General features: G+C 37.5%; 1 protein-coding gene across 17 annotated transcripts in view; it reads right to left on the reverse strand.

The window, feature by feature from the left end:
• Dock9 (dedicator of cytokinesis 9) overlaps nt 1–20,380 on the reverse strand; it is a 288,524-nt gene that overhangs the window by 116,097 nt on the left and 152,047 nt on the right. For all 17 annotated transcript variants that reach the window (XR_011707424.1, XR_011707425.1, XM_071611603.1 and 14 more), the window contains exons 4-9: nt 15,294–15,376; nt 13,197–13,266; nt 11,316–11,411; nt 10,248–10,382; nt 4,691–4,865; nt 3,719–3,786 (exon numbers count right to left, since the gene is read on the reverse strand). Coding sequence is in view for 15 of the 17 variants with exons in the window: in XM_071611603.1 (XP_071467704.1) it covers nt 3,719–3,786; nt 4,691–4,865; nt 10,248–10,382; nt 11,316–11,411; nt 13,197–13,266; nt 15,294–15,376 (627 nt within the window). In the remaining 2 variants the exon portion in view is untranslated. The remainder of the gene's footprint in view (nt 1–3,718; nt 3,787–4,690; nt 4,866–10,247; nt 10,383–11,315; nt 11,412–13,196; nt 13,267–15,293; nt 15,377–20,380) is intronic.

Consider the following 20,380-nt stretch of genomic DNA (forward strand, 5'->3'; position numbering starts at 1 on the left):
AGAGTGAGCTACTGTTCTTTTGAGTATAAAAAAAGCTCAAAAACAGGAAAACATAAGGGCAAGCATGAGGGTTTTCTTCAAACTATTTTTTTACAAAATACAGTATATGTTTCAATGTAACTGAAGATGAATGCAAGCAGAGAGAAATTAAACAACTACTGGTGGGGTTTACAAACTGATCATGTTACCCCCTGATTTTCTAGGGAAGAAACCAATTGACTAACCATACAGTTTGTATATGTAATGTAAATATTTAGAAGGCTGATGCTATACATTCTGTTATCCCCTGAAAACCTAAGTCCATTTCATTCGTGCCATATGCAGAAGGCCCCTCCACAATATTCCAGAATGGGACATGGGTTATTTTTGCACTAAAACAACTTCCTGTCAACCATATCCTGTTTGGCTATGTCTCAGTCACAATGGAAAACAAAAGCCGGGGCAACAAAATGAGTGAGGCAGAAAAGAGAAGCTGACCAGAGAGACACTGCCACTAAATTACACCTTCAATCACCTTCAGCCTTCTTCCCTTATATAGGGCTTTCTCTGAAATCATACTTAACTGTGGCCCTGCCTCCTCCTGACCCTTTCTAGCATTTTCCTTCCTTGATACTGACCTTTTTACCCCTTCATCCCCTGACTGAACTCTCCCTCTGTGCACAGCTGTGTGTCTCCTGCTCTCTAGCCCCTCACACCCCATACACACTTAAATCTCTGATTCTGTAGCCATGGAATCCATTGTTCCTAAAACAGGATGACTATCATCAGTCAACTCCTCTGCTTTCCCAACAGATGCAAATGATCTTCATCCCAGGAACACCATAGGGAGATGATAAACATCCAGGTTTTGGGTTCTGAGGAACCAAGCACAGGTTTCTAATTGGTGCCTGGGCCCCTCATGCCAGGCCATTAAAAGGCACAGGTGACAGATATCTCTTTCTACACTCCTGATGGCAGCAAGCTAGGTCAATGACAATACACCTTAATTTTCTTCTTTCAATTTCCCTTCAAAAATATTACCTTCTGCCTTTTACTACTTTCTTAAATAAAAATATTTTAAAACCGCTGGGAGCTAGGGGGAAGCACACAATAAAGACAGTACCCTGCTTCATTTGTCAGGCTTTGATCATAACCCAAAGTAAGGAATATATCATACATTACAATGCATGCGCCCCCCGCCTCTGCACATATAGATAATAGATAACAGTGTCTATAATAATTAATGACAGTGTAGTTTATATTCTCTATTCAATTCTATAATAATTAATGACAGTGTAGTTTATATTCTCTATTCAATTCTATTTAATTTAAAAAAAAAATGTTAGTCACATAGATTGGGCCTGACACAATTAGTACAAACTGAATGGTTCTAAGCATAGGAAGGTCTAGAACAGCCAAAACAAATCTATGGTGATGATCAAAATAATGACTATCAGTTGGCAAGGGGTGCAAGAAAGTCTTCTGGGATGCTATAAATGTTCTTTACATTATTCTGGAAAGTGGTTATATCTGTGTACAAATGTGAATTCCATCAAGCTATATACTCCATTCTGGAGTATCTTACTTTATTTAAGTTGCACCTCAGTCAAAAACAAATAAAAATTAAAACTAAAAGAAAGAAACGGGGGCTGGGGCTGTAGCTCAGTGGTAGAGCGTTTGCCTAGCACATGTCAGGCACTGGATTCAATCCTCAACACCACATAAAAATAAATACATAAAATAAAGTTAATGAGCCTATCTATACTTTTTTTAAAGTAAGAAATAGGGGCTAAAATCAACTAAATTGATTTCACCAACAAAAATGGCTTCAGTTAACTCGGTGGTAAGACATAGTTTGAAAATAATGTTAAATGTTAATGTTTTTTAAACAATATAAGAATATATACAAGTGTGTGCATTTCTATAACTTTCCCTTGGTCTTAGGATCAAGCAAAGCTGAATTTTGTTGCCCCAGTAGTAAGAGAAGAAAAGAGAGCATAACTCCTTTACGTCTTCATAGGAAAATATACAGATTTCTAATCATTCAACATTAGCCTCAAATAATAAATATGTGTTTAGAGAAAAAGACTTTCATTCTGCTTCCCAGCAAGCATATAAAGCTATTTTATGAATTCTAGATTATAACACATATATTAACTGCTTCAACAACTAAAACCCAAACAGGGTTTGCTTTGAGAAATTCTGAACACCCCAAAACAGGGAAACAAATCCAGAAATAAAATAGCAAATCTCAGCGCAAACTATGATCCTCAGAAGTTCCTAACACAATGGGGTGGAGAGCACAGCTCAGTAATACAGCACTTGCCTGGCATACACAGAGCCCTGGGTTTGATCCCTGGTACCGAAGGGGAAAAAAAAGGAAGTTCCTAACATGAAAACACAAACATACAAGCCAAAACTCTTCCCAGACTAGGAGGAGTTAGATGGTGGCTCTAAAGTTAGTTTTAATAGGCAGGTGCTAAAAAGATTCAGTGGAAACAGCCAAGTTCTGAAGAAAAACAATGTTCTCAAGTCCTAGCCAGGGAAGGAGATTTATATTTGAGAACAGCCATGTTGTCTTGAAATAAAGGTCAATGCTGAATGTCTGTCTATTTATAATCCTATATAGATAAACCATGTTTCTATTATAGTGTTTAAGATGTGGGCGTGTAGGGCTACCATTTCACTATATTATTAAAAAAAAGAATAGAAAGTAAGGGCGAGAACATACAGGGCTAGAGAAGACAAAGACAGTTCTCTCATTTAAAAAAGAATCATTCATCCACAGGACACAAGTACAAGGATATTCATTGTAGCATTGTTCATAGCAGAAAAATGGCAATAACAGAAGAGCTAAAATAAAATGTTTAAACAGTACAATAAAGGGGATGAATCAGATCATATACCAGATAGGATGGATCTCAAAAAAAAAAAAAAAAAAAAAAGGCTGAACTAAAAAGCAAGTACAGAATAAAACTCATAGTAATTAGCATTTATGTAACATTTTTAATCATATGAAACAATCATATAAAACATTAGGATAAATATATTTGTAAAGACATAATAGTGAGTGTCTATTGCTGGGGTTGTAGGGAAGAAGAAAATGGGAATAAGGACAGTGTTTAAAAAGAACTTCAACTGTAACTAATGTTTTATTTCTTCTAAAACTACACTAAAGACAATATAGTAACAGAGGGGAATCTGGGTGGTGGTGGTAGTACGGTAGCTTGTTTTCCTTTGTGCTTTTCGGTAACTTTTGAGATTCTCAAAAATCACAGTTTTTTCATTGACAGTGACCCCAGAAAAATTTCTATAACTTAGGCAACACCTCTTTAGGCTAAAGGAAAGATTAGCATGTCCACCCTCTAGAATTGTGTCTATTAATGTGAATAGAGGAAGCACAGGTGTGAATACAGTAAGTACCAGATTATTATGAGAACACGCATCTGTGCACCCTGGTTATTGCTTCAGTAGGTGTGCTGCAGTATTAGGTACTATGAGGTAAAAACACTTAAAGAATAATGAAAAGAAAGTACTTTGCAGGGTGCCCTCTGGAAAACAGACTGCCTTACTCAAGCCTGGAATGTATCCCACATCACCCCATATTCAGGTCAGACAGTGGCAGTGATTATAATGTTAACTGCCATTATTTCAAGAGATCCCATTCTGGATAAACTCACAAAATAAAAAGCATATCAGTAGCGTTCAATGAAAAGCAGAAAACTTAAGATGATGTTACCTTTGCAAGTTCAGGCAGGTAGCTATCTAAACCAGAACCAGAACCTTCCAATTTGCATTGTTCATCATCTGAAATGGCAAAACAGACTACCAGAGTTATTTGTAATTGAAAATATCTTATTTAAAGCAGGAAGAGGAAGACTGTTTCTTTTATACAACTTTGAGATTCTCAAAGTTACATGGTGGTTCATAATTCTGGTTGCATATTACAAACACTTAGGAGATTTTAAAATTGCTGGCGCCTAGGCCCAGTGGTGAGTCAGAGCATTGAATAGTTGGAACAGGCTAATTAGAACTGATGCCAAGTGTGAACAGACCATGGCTATCCCAATCAGGATCAAGTGGGACCAAAGAAACAGCATTAAAAAAAAAAATCTCCCAACCATTTCTAGGGGACAGTTAGGGCTAGGAATCATCTAAGAGCTTAAGATATAACATGAATTATCAAAATCATTACCAGATTTTTCCCATCAATTTAATCTGAGATACCTAGCGATTCTAACTTTGTCTTGAAAATTCCAAGGATATTAATGACAACAATAACTTTCAACATTTTAAGTGTAGATTCAACACAAGGGACTTGAGATATATTTTTAAATTTACTCTTCCCATCTAATCAGTAAGCTTCATTTGTATTCTCCCCTTACAGGTAAGTAAAATGAAGATAAGAAAACATAACAAGTGTATCCAAGGTCACACACTAAAAATTGGTATTGCTGGGACTCAGGTCCAGGTTTTTTCTGTACCTCCAAAGCTGTGGTTCTTCTACTACACAATTTCCATACATAAAATTTCAGAGTAGTAAATTTTAATGTGGCAAAATCTTTGCTGACAAGCTACCTGTTCAAGGCTCACCTCTGTCCTGCTTTCATGTACCTGTGCAATATTTCTCCTTACATCCACCCGGTTTAAAAAAAAAAAAAAAAAGATACACATGGAGTGTGTGTACCTGTGGAAAGACAGACCCGCCTACCTTCATGAGAGTCTCCATTTCGCTTTTCTTGCATTGCGGCTTCAAAGTTGAGCTGGAGAATCTTATTTAGAATTGTGATCCATTCTTCCATTTCTACTTCACTGTCTGCTGCCAAAAGATAACTACTTTTGTCTTGCATCTTAAGCTCAAAAGCAAAACGTCTGACTTTGTTGTTCTGAAATGGAAAAAGGATAAAGAGACACATTTGGAACTATCTTAAAATAATATCTGTCTCATCTGCTGATGGGTGCTGATTGGTATTTCATACAACTATTTAAAACTACAAACTCTTCCCCATCACAGTGCAACCTCCCTGATTTATTTTCTCAATACCTTTACTTTTCCATTTGACTCATTACATTTCTTACATGTTTATCTTATTTCCTGTCTGTCCCCCAATGGAATGGAAGCTCCTCAAGGGCAACAATTCCCATTCTTTTTAAAGTTCAATGCTATGGTCTTAATATTTACAACAATATCTGGTGGATAATTGGCACTTGAAAAATATTTGTTGAACAAATGAAAATTCATGTAAAAAATTCATATTTAATTAGCTCCTATTTTTTAAAAGAAAATGAAGTATGTGGTATTACATTTTTAAAAGCTAAAATTCAGCTAAACAGCTATTAATATGTTTGACTGACTTATCTGGACCTTTCTCATCATTTATGATTACCAAAGGTCTATAGCCTTGCCTCACATCTCTGGGTGTCATGCCCATAAGAGGGTGAATTACAGTAGTCCATCAAAGAATACAGGCTGCATTACACCAGGATTTGTCAGCCTTGGTACTGCTGACATTTGGGTGGAAATTCTTTGTTGCAAGGGGCTGTCTGCACATTCTATGATTTTTTAGTGACCTCCCTGGCCTTGACCCACCAAATATCAAGAGCATAGTCCAGAGTTGTGACCATCAAAAATGTCTCCAGACATACTCTGGAGGGCAAATATACTCTGGAGGGCAAAATCATGCCAGGTTGATGGCACTAGACAGTTCAGCTCTGAGGAACATGGTACAAGCCACAGACTCAGCTGGGCACAGTGGCAAATGCCTGTAATCCCAGCAATTCAGGAGGCTGAGGCAGGAGGATTGCAAGTTCAAAGCCAGCCTCAGCAAAAGTGAGGTGCTAAGCAACTCAGTGAGACCCTGCCTCTAAATAAATTACAAAATAGGGCTAGGGATGTGGTTCAGTGGTCAAGTGCCCCTGAATTCAATTCCTTGTACCCTCAAAAAAAAAAAAATCACAAACTCCCCCCAAATCTGAGCTGGGCAGAATAACACCCCATACCCATGAAAATTCTAGTTGGTATCCACAGTCTGGTTGTAAAGTGTCAGTCACTTAATTTAGTTGCTGGGCCTCAGCATAGATCTCAGGCACCAGGTGACCCTGCCAAAGGTCCCTCTGTTTTCTGCAGCACAGTTCATAGAAATGTGAAGCCAACGATGCTCTTGGCAAAGTCTAACAAACTACTCCACACAGACTGTCTCTGTGGGCTCAGTAATTAGCACTTTGGATCTCACTTAAACATCAAGGCAAGAATCAAGGAAGGAGTCAAGGCTGGGAATGAAATCAGTTTTCGTCCCCCACTCTCCCACTCCTCACATATGATTCAGAAAATAAAATGTGAAAAATAGAGGAAAATTATTAGAACTTGATCAAAGATATTTCTCTTTCTGAGCCCCAGTTTCTTCATTTGCAATATAAATGTAATTCACTTAAAGAGTTCTTTAGAACTCTTTTAGGCTTTTAGGGTTTAAGATTCTAAACAGTCTTTCTTTCAGATCTATCTAAACTATGTTTAAGCATTCCTTTCAAATCACCACACTAACCAACTAATTTTTTATAGCATTCAAATATAATCTTTTTTAAAACACTTAAATCATGACTTTGATGCTTAGTATACAGACATGGACAAAAACAAATTAATCTTTTGAAGACTTAGATACAATTCACTAAATGAAAAATACCATCAGCCACATCTGAGAACACAACTTAAAGGAAGAGACCTCCACTGCAGTCAGAACCTCAGATTATGAAATACACGAGAGGCCCAACAGCAGCTCATGGCTGCTGTTTCTAAAAACATCTGTGTACTCTGCGAAAGACATGCAACAAAACTCTCTAATAAGACAAAAATAATTACTTCTTATTCAAAATGAGTTGCTTTAGTTTTGCTTTAAACTTTTTTAAGTCAATGCCAGAAAATTCAACAAGAAACTTAAAGGTCTCTCAACTTGAGAATACAAATGCAACTCCTGCTTGGGAATCACTCACAAGAAGTTAATCAATTAATAATTCGCTGGTATGCCTTCTTTCCCATTGTCCATAAACACACTTGATACAATTCAGATGTTTACAGTGGCACTTTCATCTGAGCTTGGGCTTCAAGCTGAGAAACATCTATGTGCTGATTAGCTGTTGATGGAAACTAATTTTTCCATCAACATGAACACAGAGTAGTACTGTAGTCTGGATCTAGGGTCAAATACACTTTCGTGTATTCTACTATATTGTGTGGAGGCGAGGGGCAGGGTGTTGTTGCTACATAGAAGTTTTATTAGTATCCAATAATTAAAGATGCCAAGATTTAACTACAATAATGTATTTCTGTTGTTTTGAAAAGCCAGACAATGTAGCAGCACTGAGCCAGTAGCATCACCTGGGGAGGACTTTGGTTTGTCATGGTCTTCAGCATTCCCTGACACTTTACAACCAGACCTCTTTAGTCACTTAATTTAGTTGCTGGGCCTCTGAAGACATCTGATTTTGAAACTACGTTCTACTTCTGGTCAAAATGCAATAACAGGATCTGAACTTCTCTCCAGCCATACTTACTAGAAAACTAGTCAAAAGTGATGAAACAACTGTTTCAGACAAGGGCAGGGGCCTATGACCCCTGCTAGAAGGAAAATGAATGAGGTGAGTCCACCATCATCTCAGCTCTCTGCCTGGAGGCAGCATCCACATCTAGGCATGGGAAGGAAAACCCAAACAGAGTCTCTGCCATCTCCCAGAGTTAAACATACTGGCCAGAATTGAGAAAAACCAAGCTGGCCAAAATATACAGTTTCCAAAATGAGACAAAGATAAAAGACGAAAGACGGTCAAACAATATTCTCCAAGTTGCACATAAAGTTTACTACTCTCTGCCAAAGGAAAAAAAAAAATCAAAATCAAGACACACAACAACCTAAACTTCAGAGATGATAGGCAAAGAGAAGATCACAAAGAACAGGGAATAAGAACACCACCAAATGCCCCAAACAACACCAGAATCTAGAAGACAGTGCAACAGTTAACGTTTCCAGGTCAAACAACTTCACTTTGGATTTCTACAGTCAGTCAAAAGTATGAGCCAAGAGTAAATGAAAAAAAAAAAAAAAACAAAACAAAACAAAAAAAACTTACAAATATTCTTACTAAAAAAATTACTATCAATTTCTCAGGAAGCCACTGAGGATAGACTCCTCCAATCAAGAAGAGAGAACAACAACAAGGCAAAGGGTCCTGAAAGCAGGGACTCCTACACAGGGAGGAAGACAAGAGAAGCTCTAGGATGGACTGATTGCTTTCTCTGCCCTGCACAGCTAATCAGTCCAGATTAGGACAGGAAGTGGGGATGACAGGAGCTAAAATTCTACCTACCAGCAGAGGAAGTCATTCAATTAGAAGAAAGAGTAGTGAACACTCATTATCTAGCGATATGAAGACAAATTCCATAATGAATAGTGAAAAATGTTGAGGGGCTGGGGTTGTCGCTCAGTGGTAGGGCACTCGCCTAGCACGTGCGAGGCCCTGGGTTCGATCCTCAGCACCACATAAAAATAAATAAATAAAGGTATTATGTCCATCTACAACTAAAAAATAAATATTAAAAAAAGAAAAATGTTGAAAATGATTGTTTCAGGGGAGTAGGGAGTGAGATGGGGGAAATGAAGGAGATGAAGCACATTTAGTACAGCCCTTTAGCACAATTTCATAGTTATAATTAGATAAATGTATTCTTAGAATAAAAAAGCAACTTAGTATAAGGTAAACATATAAATACATAAACAAGTACATCCATAGTCAAATCAGAGAGCTGTGTCTCTCTCTTTATTCACAATAGCCCCACTACATACTGTCCTGACAGAATCAATGTCATCAGCTACCATGGAGTCATTTTAAGGAAGAATCCTCTGAGAATGGTGACTACATCTATTGTAAGGAGTTGTCAAGGAAACTGCTCATTTGTCACAGAGCCCTCTGTCTGAAGGCCTCTAGGAGAATGCTTGATTTATCATCATTCTGAGAATATATGGGCAGTTTCTACTAACTAGACGGTCTGTATCTTGTGTGCAGTGCAAATTATGAGACTGAGCAGGTCTCCATGTTTAGAAAGCAGAGTTCAGTGGTGGCCCACCCAGAGCCCACCCTTCAAAATATACTTCTGTCTCATTCTACTTTATCTCACCCCTACCCCAACCCCTCATTCATCTTTCTGCTTTCAGTCCCACTTTAAATGTATGCTACCCTAGATTTTACAACTCCTTGTAAGCTGCTTCCTTAAATCCCCCCAGAAAATCGCAAGGGGATGGCATGCATGCATGCATGCATTGATAGATGGATGGGAAAAGCAGCAACATGTTTTTTAGAAACAATTCCAAAAAGGTATGGAAGGATGCATACTAAACCAGTAACAGGTCTCTAGGAAAAGGCAGAGATAAGAGGAGAAAACAGGGAGCCTAGGGAAATTTTCACTTTATTTGTATTGTCTGATTTTTTTTTTTTACAATAAGAATGAACTCTTGTACTATATTCAGTTAAAAATAATTTTTAAGAATAGTTCTACAATTGCAATAGCACCAAACCACAAAAATACCTAATGTTCACTAAAGGCTTACCATTTGCCAGCACTGTTTTAAGCTCTTTAAATGTATAAATTAATATTACTGTTAATATTAATTTATTATTAACAGTAATTATTATTAACAGTAACCATATTTGATACTATCATTGTCCCTGTTCAACAAATGACAAAACTGGGGAACAGAGAGGTTAAATATCGTCATCAAGGTTTGCAAAGCTGATAGTGGGATTTGAACTCAGTGTGCATCGAAAATCCAATCTGTTGACCAGTGTGCTTGTCTCACCCCCACTGGTGCCATGATGGTAGTGATGAAAGTCATCACTGAGATGCTAACTAAATATTGCCATGTGTTACTCCTCCAGTTTTCTCATTTACCTACCAAAGGAATATTATTACTACCCATGTTTTGCAGATGAAGAAATTTTAAATAGCCTGTCCAAGGTCACGCAGCTAAGTAGTAGCCAAGAGAAGTTTTGGTCATAAGAACTCATATATCAGAGCACTCATGCCTACCACAACATAATCCCTGTTATCTTCTGAAATGATAAAAATAATCACAAGATTATGATTTATTTTAAAAGTTAGATATTCATTTCTACCATGAATGTTGCCATTTTTGGAAGTCTTCACTTGTATCTGAATAATGGTACACACAGTACCATTACTGACAAAAAAAAAACCCTGATATAACTATTTTCATATTTACCTGAATCACACCCATGCAGGAATCCAGAAATATTGATCCTTTAGGTTCCTTGGAGATCTTTTCATCTTTATAAAAATTCAAATTATAGGATCCATCACCAAGTTGAATCAGGTGGAAAAACCGTCTCTTAAACGACTGGGAGAAAAATACATGTACAACAATTTTTCAAAATGAAAAGAGTCATAATCTCTACCAATAACTCACAATTACACACATCCATAAAAACAGTTTCAGTTCTCTCCCAAACTAATCTAATCCTAGCTGGCACTCTAGGTAACTGTACTGGTGAAGATTTCTCATCACATCAAATGGGCTCACTGTATTTCCATTCTAAGGAGGTGATTCACTTAATATCCACCAGTCGGTTTTCTCATCCAGAATTTGAGAGTTTACATAACCACCCAAAAGCAGGGTTGAAAGTTCCAATTTGGGACACAGCACAGAAGATGGAAACTTTCTCTCAAACCCTCAGGGCTTCTTGCTCACACAGAATAGGAACTCCTTTCTGTCCTGTGATGTTCAATGGCTTTCCAGCCTCAGGAATAGGACAGTCAGCTTTCTCCTGATTTGTCACCTCCTGTTGGTACTACCTCCCTTCCATTGTTCCTTTTCTCTTTATTATCTTGATCTTCTGTCCTGAATAGCTTATTACTCTAGTTTTATTCTTCTCTTTGCAAACTTCTTCCAATTTAATCACCTTCCTTGTCAGTCCTCCATTTTTACAGTGCATCCCCTCGTGGCAGTGTAGCTACACAGGGGTGCTTAGTTAGGGCATTTAATGTAGCCCCTCCATGATGCTCTGAGGTACCAAGAAACACTGTGTAACTGCTATAAAGAAAGCCCATGTCAGTGAGCGTTCTACACTGCTGTCTACATTGGCTGTCAGAGGGCAGTGAAGACAAGGGGGTGGACAGGGCTATAGCAATGTGGGTGCTATCACCAGGAAAGCATCTCAGTAACAGACACTATCTCTTTTGTGGAGAACAGCATGCCCATTCATACTGAGCATTATTCTCAAGAACAGCAGAAAGGTTTCATGAGGGGAAAAGCAGTGATGAGCCTCCTCACCCTCATGGTCACACTGATGGCACTGTTCATATTGCCTTTGTACAGCCATCCGTGTTTGGTGATCCCACCCTTCTGAGAACCAAGGGAGGCAGCATCCTAGGAGAAAAGTAAAACAACACCAGAGTCAATCTCCTGCTGTTATCTAGATTATTAGTTTGAATCTGTTCAACAAGAAAATTCCACTTGTACCATACTGGCCAACTATCTCTTTATTGGAACAAGTTCTGATACTAATATTTACAAGACACATTAATGTCCACTTAGCAGTAAGACAGAAACTAGCCTACATTTTTGAAAACCCTATTCCATTAAAATCAAAGTTAACTTCCATCCAAAATTTTATTTTTAAGTGTTTAATGAGCCACAGAAAGCACATACCATACTTGACCACTCAGTTGTGAGGTCCTGCCTGGATTCAAGCAAAATGTTTTCAAATTACACTCCCCTATAGTTGGAGGACAAAAGAAAATTCCTGGAAAACTTCCCAGAGGCTTAGTTCAGGGAAAGGTGAATTTTAAAAAAGAGAGGAAATATGAGACAATGCAGAAAGGAGATAAAATGATGGAGCAAAGAAAAAAAAAGATGGAAAGAGAGGCAAGAATGCAAGCAGAATTAGAGGAAAAAAGAAGTTAGAAAAGTGAGGAGAGATAGCCACCAATATAGAAAAATGTTTCTTCAAGCTCAGACCCACAGTGAGATGCTGATTTAAGGAGGTAAGCATGGAGCTGCCAGCTATTGCTAAAAACATGTTAGGCATATATCAGTACACATCATAACCAGACGGAAGAAATACATACATGTACAAACAATCTGGCAAAGTTTTTGGTAATCAAATAGGCAGTTAGAGAAAGATCCATCCTCTGCTTTGTTTTGAACCTTCTCAATATTAATCTTGGTGGTTTTATTACCATTGTTATTATTGAAACTAACAGAAATAATTAACTGTCAAGGATTTTATAGGTCATTATGTGCTTTTAGATGCATAATTTCAATTGGTCCTCCTGTCCCTATTTATTAGCACCAAGTTCATTTTAGATGACCACTTACTTTTCTCAGAATTATTTTAGAAGTGGTTTCTAAAACAATTTGCTGTGTGCTTATTACTGAAGTTCACAAATGGCTGGTGTTATAGGCCAATTAGCAATTTAAAAAAAGGAAAAAACTAAACTCACAATGGGGCATTCAATATTTAGTGGGAGAATGAGAAATGTAGAATGCAGAAATAGATAGCACTATTTTTTTGTTTTAGGTGTCCCCTGCTCAGTGGACACACTTATCTTTATGTACTACATTCTGTATGTGCTTTTCTTTTAAACATTTTTTAGTTGTTGATAGACCTTTATTTTATTTATTTATATGTGGTGCTGAGAATCGAACCCAGTGCCTCACACATGCCAGGCAAGTGCGCTACCACTGAGCCCCAGTCCCAGCCCTCTGTATATGCTTTTCTAGCCATAATCTTTTCTCTAAGAGCAGGGGGCAGTGAGCATGTAAACAGACTAAAAGCAATCATTGAAGAAATAGCTACTTTAAATCTACTGGCTGACAATTTAAAAGAACTTGCTTAAAAAAATAAGTTAAATTTAAGGTCAAAGTAGTCTTGATATCCTTTAACAATGTAGCCAAATCTGATCCAAGTCTTTGAAAATGATCTCAGAACAAATAAACATGACCCAAAGAACATTAGATGCTAAGCAGTCAAGATGAAACAGAGCTTATTTCAATCAGCCCAACAAATATATTTTTAAAAACTTCTCCTGCTTCAAGAAACATTTCAATTCCTGTTTTGGCTAAATGTTGATAATTTTTAAAATAATCTTCAAAGCTTCTAAAATCAATGTTTAAAGTAAAAAGGGAAACAATAGCAAGCAAGTATCCCACCTCATCTTTGTCGACCTCCTCATCAACTTCATAGACATGAACTGGAAGTTTATCCAACTTGGCCAATTTGCTTTAAAAATAATAAAGAAAACTTGTTTTAGAACTGCCTAATCAATAGTCTGCATTTCTTCCTCCACTAGAGGAACCAGGCTAAGTAAACCCCAAGCTGGCCCTGTCAGATAAGGAATGCGCAAACCCACATGGTTGCTTTGCAGTGAGTGAGCCCAAGACACAAGTCATGAAGCTCCACAGTGTGTGAGGAAAAGCCAGCACAGCTTGCTGGGAGCCAGAGGTATATCAAAAATAAAAAGTGGGTTAGGCATTAATAAATAAAAACTTGGTAGGATAATTTTTAATACAAAATTTGAGAGAAAATGGATATGGGGGTCATTGCATTAAAGTGATTAGTGGCAATGGTATTAACAATAATAGCAGTGGCCAGCATTTATCAAACAGTTATTATGTGCTAGGCCCTGTGCTGTGTCGCTTATATTTGTCATTTTGTTTACTCCTTTAGATGGTGGAGGCTGTTGTTAAGGCCACTTAATAAATAGAAAAATGAGCTTACAGAGGGTGGAGTTGACCCAAGGAGAATAAACAATCGGAATCCTTACCAAGTTACAAACAATCCTCCCTTTCTTTCTCATCATACATTTGAAGATTCTTATTAATGCCAAAAGGAAAAATCTACCATCAGTAAAAGTCTACCATAAAGTAAGTATACTATATGTCACAGTCTGTTATCTTTCAACCACAAGAATAGTAGTGAACAAGAATCAATGAAGATGGGTCAATCCAATCAAATGGGAAATGCTCAGAAACCTCCAAGTGAGTATTGGACAAATACAGAACTAAAGAGCATACCCATCTGGAGAAGATAATGCTAGGAGGGATTGTTCTCTGCAGAGGTTTAAAAAGAAGCAATCAGGAAGTTGGCTGAACACTCTTAAGGAGTGGCTGAGCCACACAGATAGGAAAAATAAACAGCTAGGTCTACTGAGAATAGTATAAAAAGATCCAAATTCATAGATGCAATAAACAAAAAAGATATATACATTAATTGGTTCTCAAGTGAGATTTTCGTGGGTAATTATTACTTTTAAAACACAATCTCTGGGGCTGGGGATATAGCTCAGTTGGCAGAGTGCTTGCCATGTAAGCACAAGGCCCTAGGTTCGATCCCCAGCACCACACACACACACACACACAAAAAAAAAAAAAAAAACACAATCTTTCACTATTTGCTTTCAATTTTCATAATCAATTATACTTCAATATGCCAACTTTATCATTTCAGGACACACCATTTTATTCTATATATTTTTTTAGTACCAGGGATTAAACTTAGGGTGCTTAACCACTGAGCCCCACAATTGCTTTAAATTTTTTTTTTTTTAATTTTGAGACACAGTCTTTTTCTAAGTTGCTTAGGGCCTTGCTAAATGGCAGAGGCTGGCTTTGAACTTGTAATCCTCCTACCCCAGCTACCTGACCTGCTGGGATTACAGGCATGCACCATTGTGCCCAGTTGGATGCACCATTTTATAACAGCCTCTTAAGGCAAAACCTATCTACTCTTGGTTCACTTAAACTACCACTATCTATGTTTATATGTATACTTTTGGTATATTCTAGAATGAGTGATTACTTCAAAGGAGGTAAAGAACTTATATGGGAAAATACTTGTTCCTTGATTTACTTTTCTTCAACTTTACTCAATATAAAATACAAATCTTTTGTTCAAATATTCTTTTTTAGAAAAATAACATACTTACATTCTCTTTGTTCTATATTTCTCAGTGTAAACTGCACCTATTTATGTTTTTTATCAGTGGTACTCTGAATAGAATCCCAGGACATAATTAAACTATCCATGTGATTTTGTTACCATCTACCAATACCAAAGTACCATATTTGAGTCTTATAATCAAAGGTCCTGTACACAATAGCTACATCATATACACACAAACATCTAGAAGTAATTTCTGTAATTACTCTGACTGCATATGAAGTTACATACTTCACTGAGCATTTCAAGTACAAAAATGTTTCCCCATGTGGGTAATCCCATCTTGTGTGGTCTGATAGTTTACTCACTTTGGAAGCTGTCGAAACTCTCCTGAGTAATCTTCATATTTATAGGTCACAAGATGCCAGTCAGAGTTGTAGGTTTTGATGCACTATTAGTAGGGAGAATAAAAAAATGTAAGAGGAGAACAGAAACAGGTGATGACTTCTGGAGAACATTCAGGAAGGCACACCCATACAGACATCAAAACAATGTTTCCCATCAACCAGCTAATGCCACCAGAGGATCCTGTGAAGCTTGAGTCTTTGAACCACTGGGAGACATATCACTTTAAGTTATCATCATTAATGATCTGAGGACTGATTTTACAAAAACACTAATCTTTGCCTATCTTGTACATTTAAATAAAAAGGTACTGTTTTTGACTTAAAAAGTACTTGATTCTCAAGAAGCCATATGTTCCCCACTGGCACAAAAAGTGAACACAAAGGGTAAACCTAAGATACTTTCATGATTCTTAATATTAGAACTATCACCATTACTTAGTATTATCATACAAATATCTGCCCTCAGTTTTTTCTTTCCATTCACCAAGAACAGAGTGAAATTATCAGGAGGAAAGATTTAGATTTTAATTCATAGTGGTACCTGACATTTTTGTGTGCATGCATGTGTGTACACAAAATATATAGTGTACACAGTACTCTGCTGACAATGATTCTTCTAGTGACACTACCCTACACAGATTGCATTCAAACCACTTCACTACATATTAGGGTCAAGGGGTCAACACAGTTTCTTTCATGTGTCTACTCCTTAGGATCCATCCAGTGTTGTACAGGATCTTAAGATAATAAGCCCACATCCACCTCATCTTCAAATATGAATGAGTCAAAAAATCAATAAAAAAGTTTCAATTACCATTATCTTAATTCAAATTATGTTCTCCATTGTTAGCTCTTGACTATACACATGCAGACTTGGATGTAGCAAAAAAAAAAATTTGAAATAGATGAAAACACTAGGGAAGTAAATCCACTTATGTTTTACCTAGTTTATTTGACTCTGGTGTAACAAATATCATAACAAAGTCTCTATTCTGCTGATTTTACTTCAGAGTTTAAACTTCCAACCTTCTTCCCCCGCACCCCACCTTGGTACGGTGGATTGAACTCAGGGTCACTTGACCATTAAGCCACATCCCCAGCCCTATTTTGTATTTTATTTGGAGACAGAGTCTCACTGAGTTGCTTATAGCCTCACTTTTGCTGAGGCTGGCTTTGAACTCATGATCCTCCTGTCTCAGTCTCCCAAGCTATTGAATTACAGGCATGAGCCACTGTGCCTGGCTAAACTGCCAACCGTCTTATCTTAGTCATGGCCTACACCTACAGACCTTCTGAAGCAAACTCTCTTCCACTCACAAACTCCTGAAAACAATAACAGCAACAGTAGCAAGTGCTTATTTTGCACAGGGCTCTTTGATAAGCACTTTAATTGAAAGGATGCAAAGGGAAGGTAGGGTAAGTATTTTATATTATCATTCTGAGAGGTAGAATGAATAGCAGAGAAGAGCTAAGAGCAGATTCAAGTATGGGAGCTCAGCAATTTTTCAATTTTTTGACTATGTACTTACAAACATTTTAAAATAACTATTTTATTCTTGTAAATGCTTTGTAAAATTTCTCAAAGCATTTTCACATTTAGAAAATCAGATATTCACATTCAAAATTACATTCTAAAAACAGGAAATATGATTTCAAAATTAGGGCTGGGAATAGCTCAGTTGGTAGAGTGCTTGCCTCACATGAGCAAGGCCCTGGGTTTAATCCCCAGCACCACAAAAACAAAACAAAACATGATTTCAAAATTATCCGCAGCTTTGGATTTTCCCACTGTGCTCCTAGGCCTACCAACATGGCTGAGGCAGCCCTCGTTCTGGGACATGCTCCTGTTCTCTTTGTTAGGCCATCATGGTTTTCATCAAGCACTACAACTAAAATACCACCAAGTCCCTTGCAGGCCCATCCTGAGTACAGAATGCACTGCCAAATTAAAAACTAAGAAAAAAAATTCTTTTATTTTTTTTATTGGTTGTTCAAAACATTACAAAGCTCTTGACATATCATATTTCATACATTAGATTCAAGTGGGTTATGAACTCCCATTTTTACCCCAAATACAGATTGCAGAATCACATCGGTTACACATCCACATTTTTACATAATGCCCTATTAGTAACTGTTGTATTCTGCTACCTTTCCTATCCTCTACTATCCCCCCTCCCCTCCCCTCCCCTCCCATCTTCTCCCTCTACCCCATCTACTGTAATTCATTTCTCTCCTTGTTTATTTTCCCATTCCCCTCACAACTTCTTATATGTAATTTTGTGTAACAATGAGAGTCTCCCTCCATTTCCATGCAATTTCCCTTTTCTCTCCCTTTCCCTCCCACCTCATGTCTCTGTTTAATGTTAATCTTTTCTTCCTGCTCTTCCTCCCTGGCTCTGTTCTTAGTTGCTCTCATTATATCAAAGAAGACATTTGGCATTTGTTTTTTAGGGATTGGCTAGCTTCATTAAGCATAATCTGCTCTAGTGCCATCCATTTCCCTGCAAATTCCATGATTTTGTCATCTTTTAGTGCTGCGTAATACTCCATGGTGTATAAATGCCACATTCTTTTTATCCATTCATCTATTGAAGGGCATCTGGGTTGGTTCCACAGTCTAGCTATTGTGAATTGTGCTGCTATGAACATCGATGTGGCAGTATCCCTGTAGTACGCTCTTTTCAGGTCTTCAGGGAATAGTCCGAGAAGGGCAATAGCTGGGTCAGATGGTGGTTCCATTCCCAGCTTTCCCAGGAATCTCCATACTGCTTTCCAAATTGGCCGCACCAATTTGCAGTCCCACCAGCAATGTACAAGAGTACCCTTTTCCCCACATCCTCGCCAGCACTTATTGTTGTTTGACTTCATAATGGCTGCCAATCTAACTGGAGTGAGATGGTATCTTAGGGTGGTTTTGATTTGCATTTCTCTGACTGCTAGAGATGGTGAGCATTTTTTCATGTACTTGTTGATTGATTGTATGTCCTCCTCTGAGAAGTGTCTGTTCAGGTCCTTGGCCCATTTGTTGATTGGGTTATTTGTTATCTTATTGTCTAATTTTTTGAGTTCTTTGTATACTCTGGATATTAGGGCTCTATCTGAAGTGTGAGGAGTAAAAATTTGTTCCCATGATGTAGGCTCCCTATTTACCTCTCTTCTTGTTTCTCTTGCTGAGAAAAAACTTTTTAGTTTAAGTAAGTCCCATTTGTTGATTCTTGTTATTAACTCTTGTGCTATGGGTGTCCTATTAAGGAATTTGGAGCCCGACCCCACAATATGTAGATCGGAGCCAACTTTTTCTTCTATCAGACGCAGAGTCTCTGATTTGATATCAAGCTCCTTGATCCATTCAACATGTCTTTGCTCACTGCTCACACACCAGGCACTCACTGAATTCCATGGAAGAGGCAGAGAATCAGACAAGCAACCTCCACCCCACTGGAGTTTGAGACAGTCTGGGGGATAATAAGTTCCATCAGAAATTATATTCAGAGAACTGCCAAAAAGACACAGATATGATTGACTACATGATTACCTTTCAAACTTGGGAAATTCAATAATATTTTAAAACTACACTGAAAATTTTATGAAGTTAGGTTTTTGTTTTGTTTTGTTTTAAGTCATTAGATCATTCTCCTCCAGACTAGAGAATGGAGAGGAAGTGATATTTCACCCCACCCAGTGGAACAGTCCTCAAAGAGTTCGGTTATATTGGTTCCAGCAGCACAGGGTGAAGCACTGATTGCTCAACCTGTGGTGATTCAAGGACTTACTAGCAAGTTAGGCCCCCAAAACATATTTTTTTTAAATTAACTGGTAGAATAAACAATCAATAATTTTGCTGCATGTTTTAAAACAGAAGTCAAAAAATTTCCTGCAAAAGGCAGAACAGTAAACATTTTTATCTTTGCAGTTCATATTATTTCTGCTGCACCACTCAACTAGTTGTATTGCAGCAGCAGCCATAGACAATATGTCAACAAATGGGATGGCTTTATCACAATAAAACTGTATTTACAAAAACAGATTCCAGGCTAGATTGTGCCTGAAGTCATAGGTTGCCTACCTCTTGCGTGTGTGTGCTCATGCATGTACTGGGGATTGAACCCAAGGGTACTTTCCACTGAGCTACATCCCCAATCCTATTTCTTTTTTATTTCAAGTCAGAGTCTCACTGAGTTTGCTTAGGGTCTCACTAAATTGCCAAAGCTGGACTCAAACTTGCAATACTCCTGTCTCAGCCTCCTGAGTTGCTGGGATTACAGGCACATGCCACCATATCTGGTTTTTTAGCTTTTAAACAAACATGTTTGCCTACATAGATGTAATATGACTTTACTTTTCTGTAATTAATTTTACTAAATAGTGCAAACCACACTTGAAAAATTTTAAATACATATTTTATTTTTCACAAATCTCAAGGAAAACTAAATATCATTAATTAACTGGTTTTCCCTTAAAAAGCATAGTTTCCTTGTAGTGGGCAACATTGTTGATGGGCCTATTTTTCATCTAAATACCAACTAGAAAAATTGGGTTAAAAACTCTTTGTTGGGGGGCAGTACTTAGGATTGAACTCAGGAGTGTTCTACCACTGATACATCCCCAGCCCTTTTTGTTTTTCATTTTGAAAAAGGGTCTAAGTTGCTGGGCCTAGTCCTGCCTCAGCCAACTAAGTAGCTTGGATTACAGGCATGAGCCATCTTATTTGGCAAAACTCATTATTTTTAAGTGAAGGAGAACTTTGAGAAATAACATTAAGGCACCGAATTAGTTGGCCCTACTCCAAGGAAAACAAAAAAAAATAAGCAACCTGAATTACAATAATTACTTTCCTCTGTAACAAGTAGATTACTTATATGTTCAAACAAGAGTAACAATAATCACACAATGATCAGGGATAGTCAAGTCAGGCTTTGCTCACCATCACCTGGCAGTTCTTGAAAATCATTTGCAAATATAAAATGTATGTAAAATAAATGAATACATAAATGTATATGCTGAGTCAAACCATTAAACATTAAACCATTAAAACAGTATCAAGA

This window comes from Marmota flaviventris, chromosome 4 (assembly GCF_047511675.1).
Source record: "Marmota flaviventris isolate mMarFla1 chromosome 4, mMarFla1.hap1, whole genome shotgun sequence".
Taxonomy (NCBI): domain Eukaryota; kingdom Metazoa; phylum Chordata; class Mammalia; order Rodentia; family Sciuridae; genus Marmota; species Marmota flaviventris.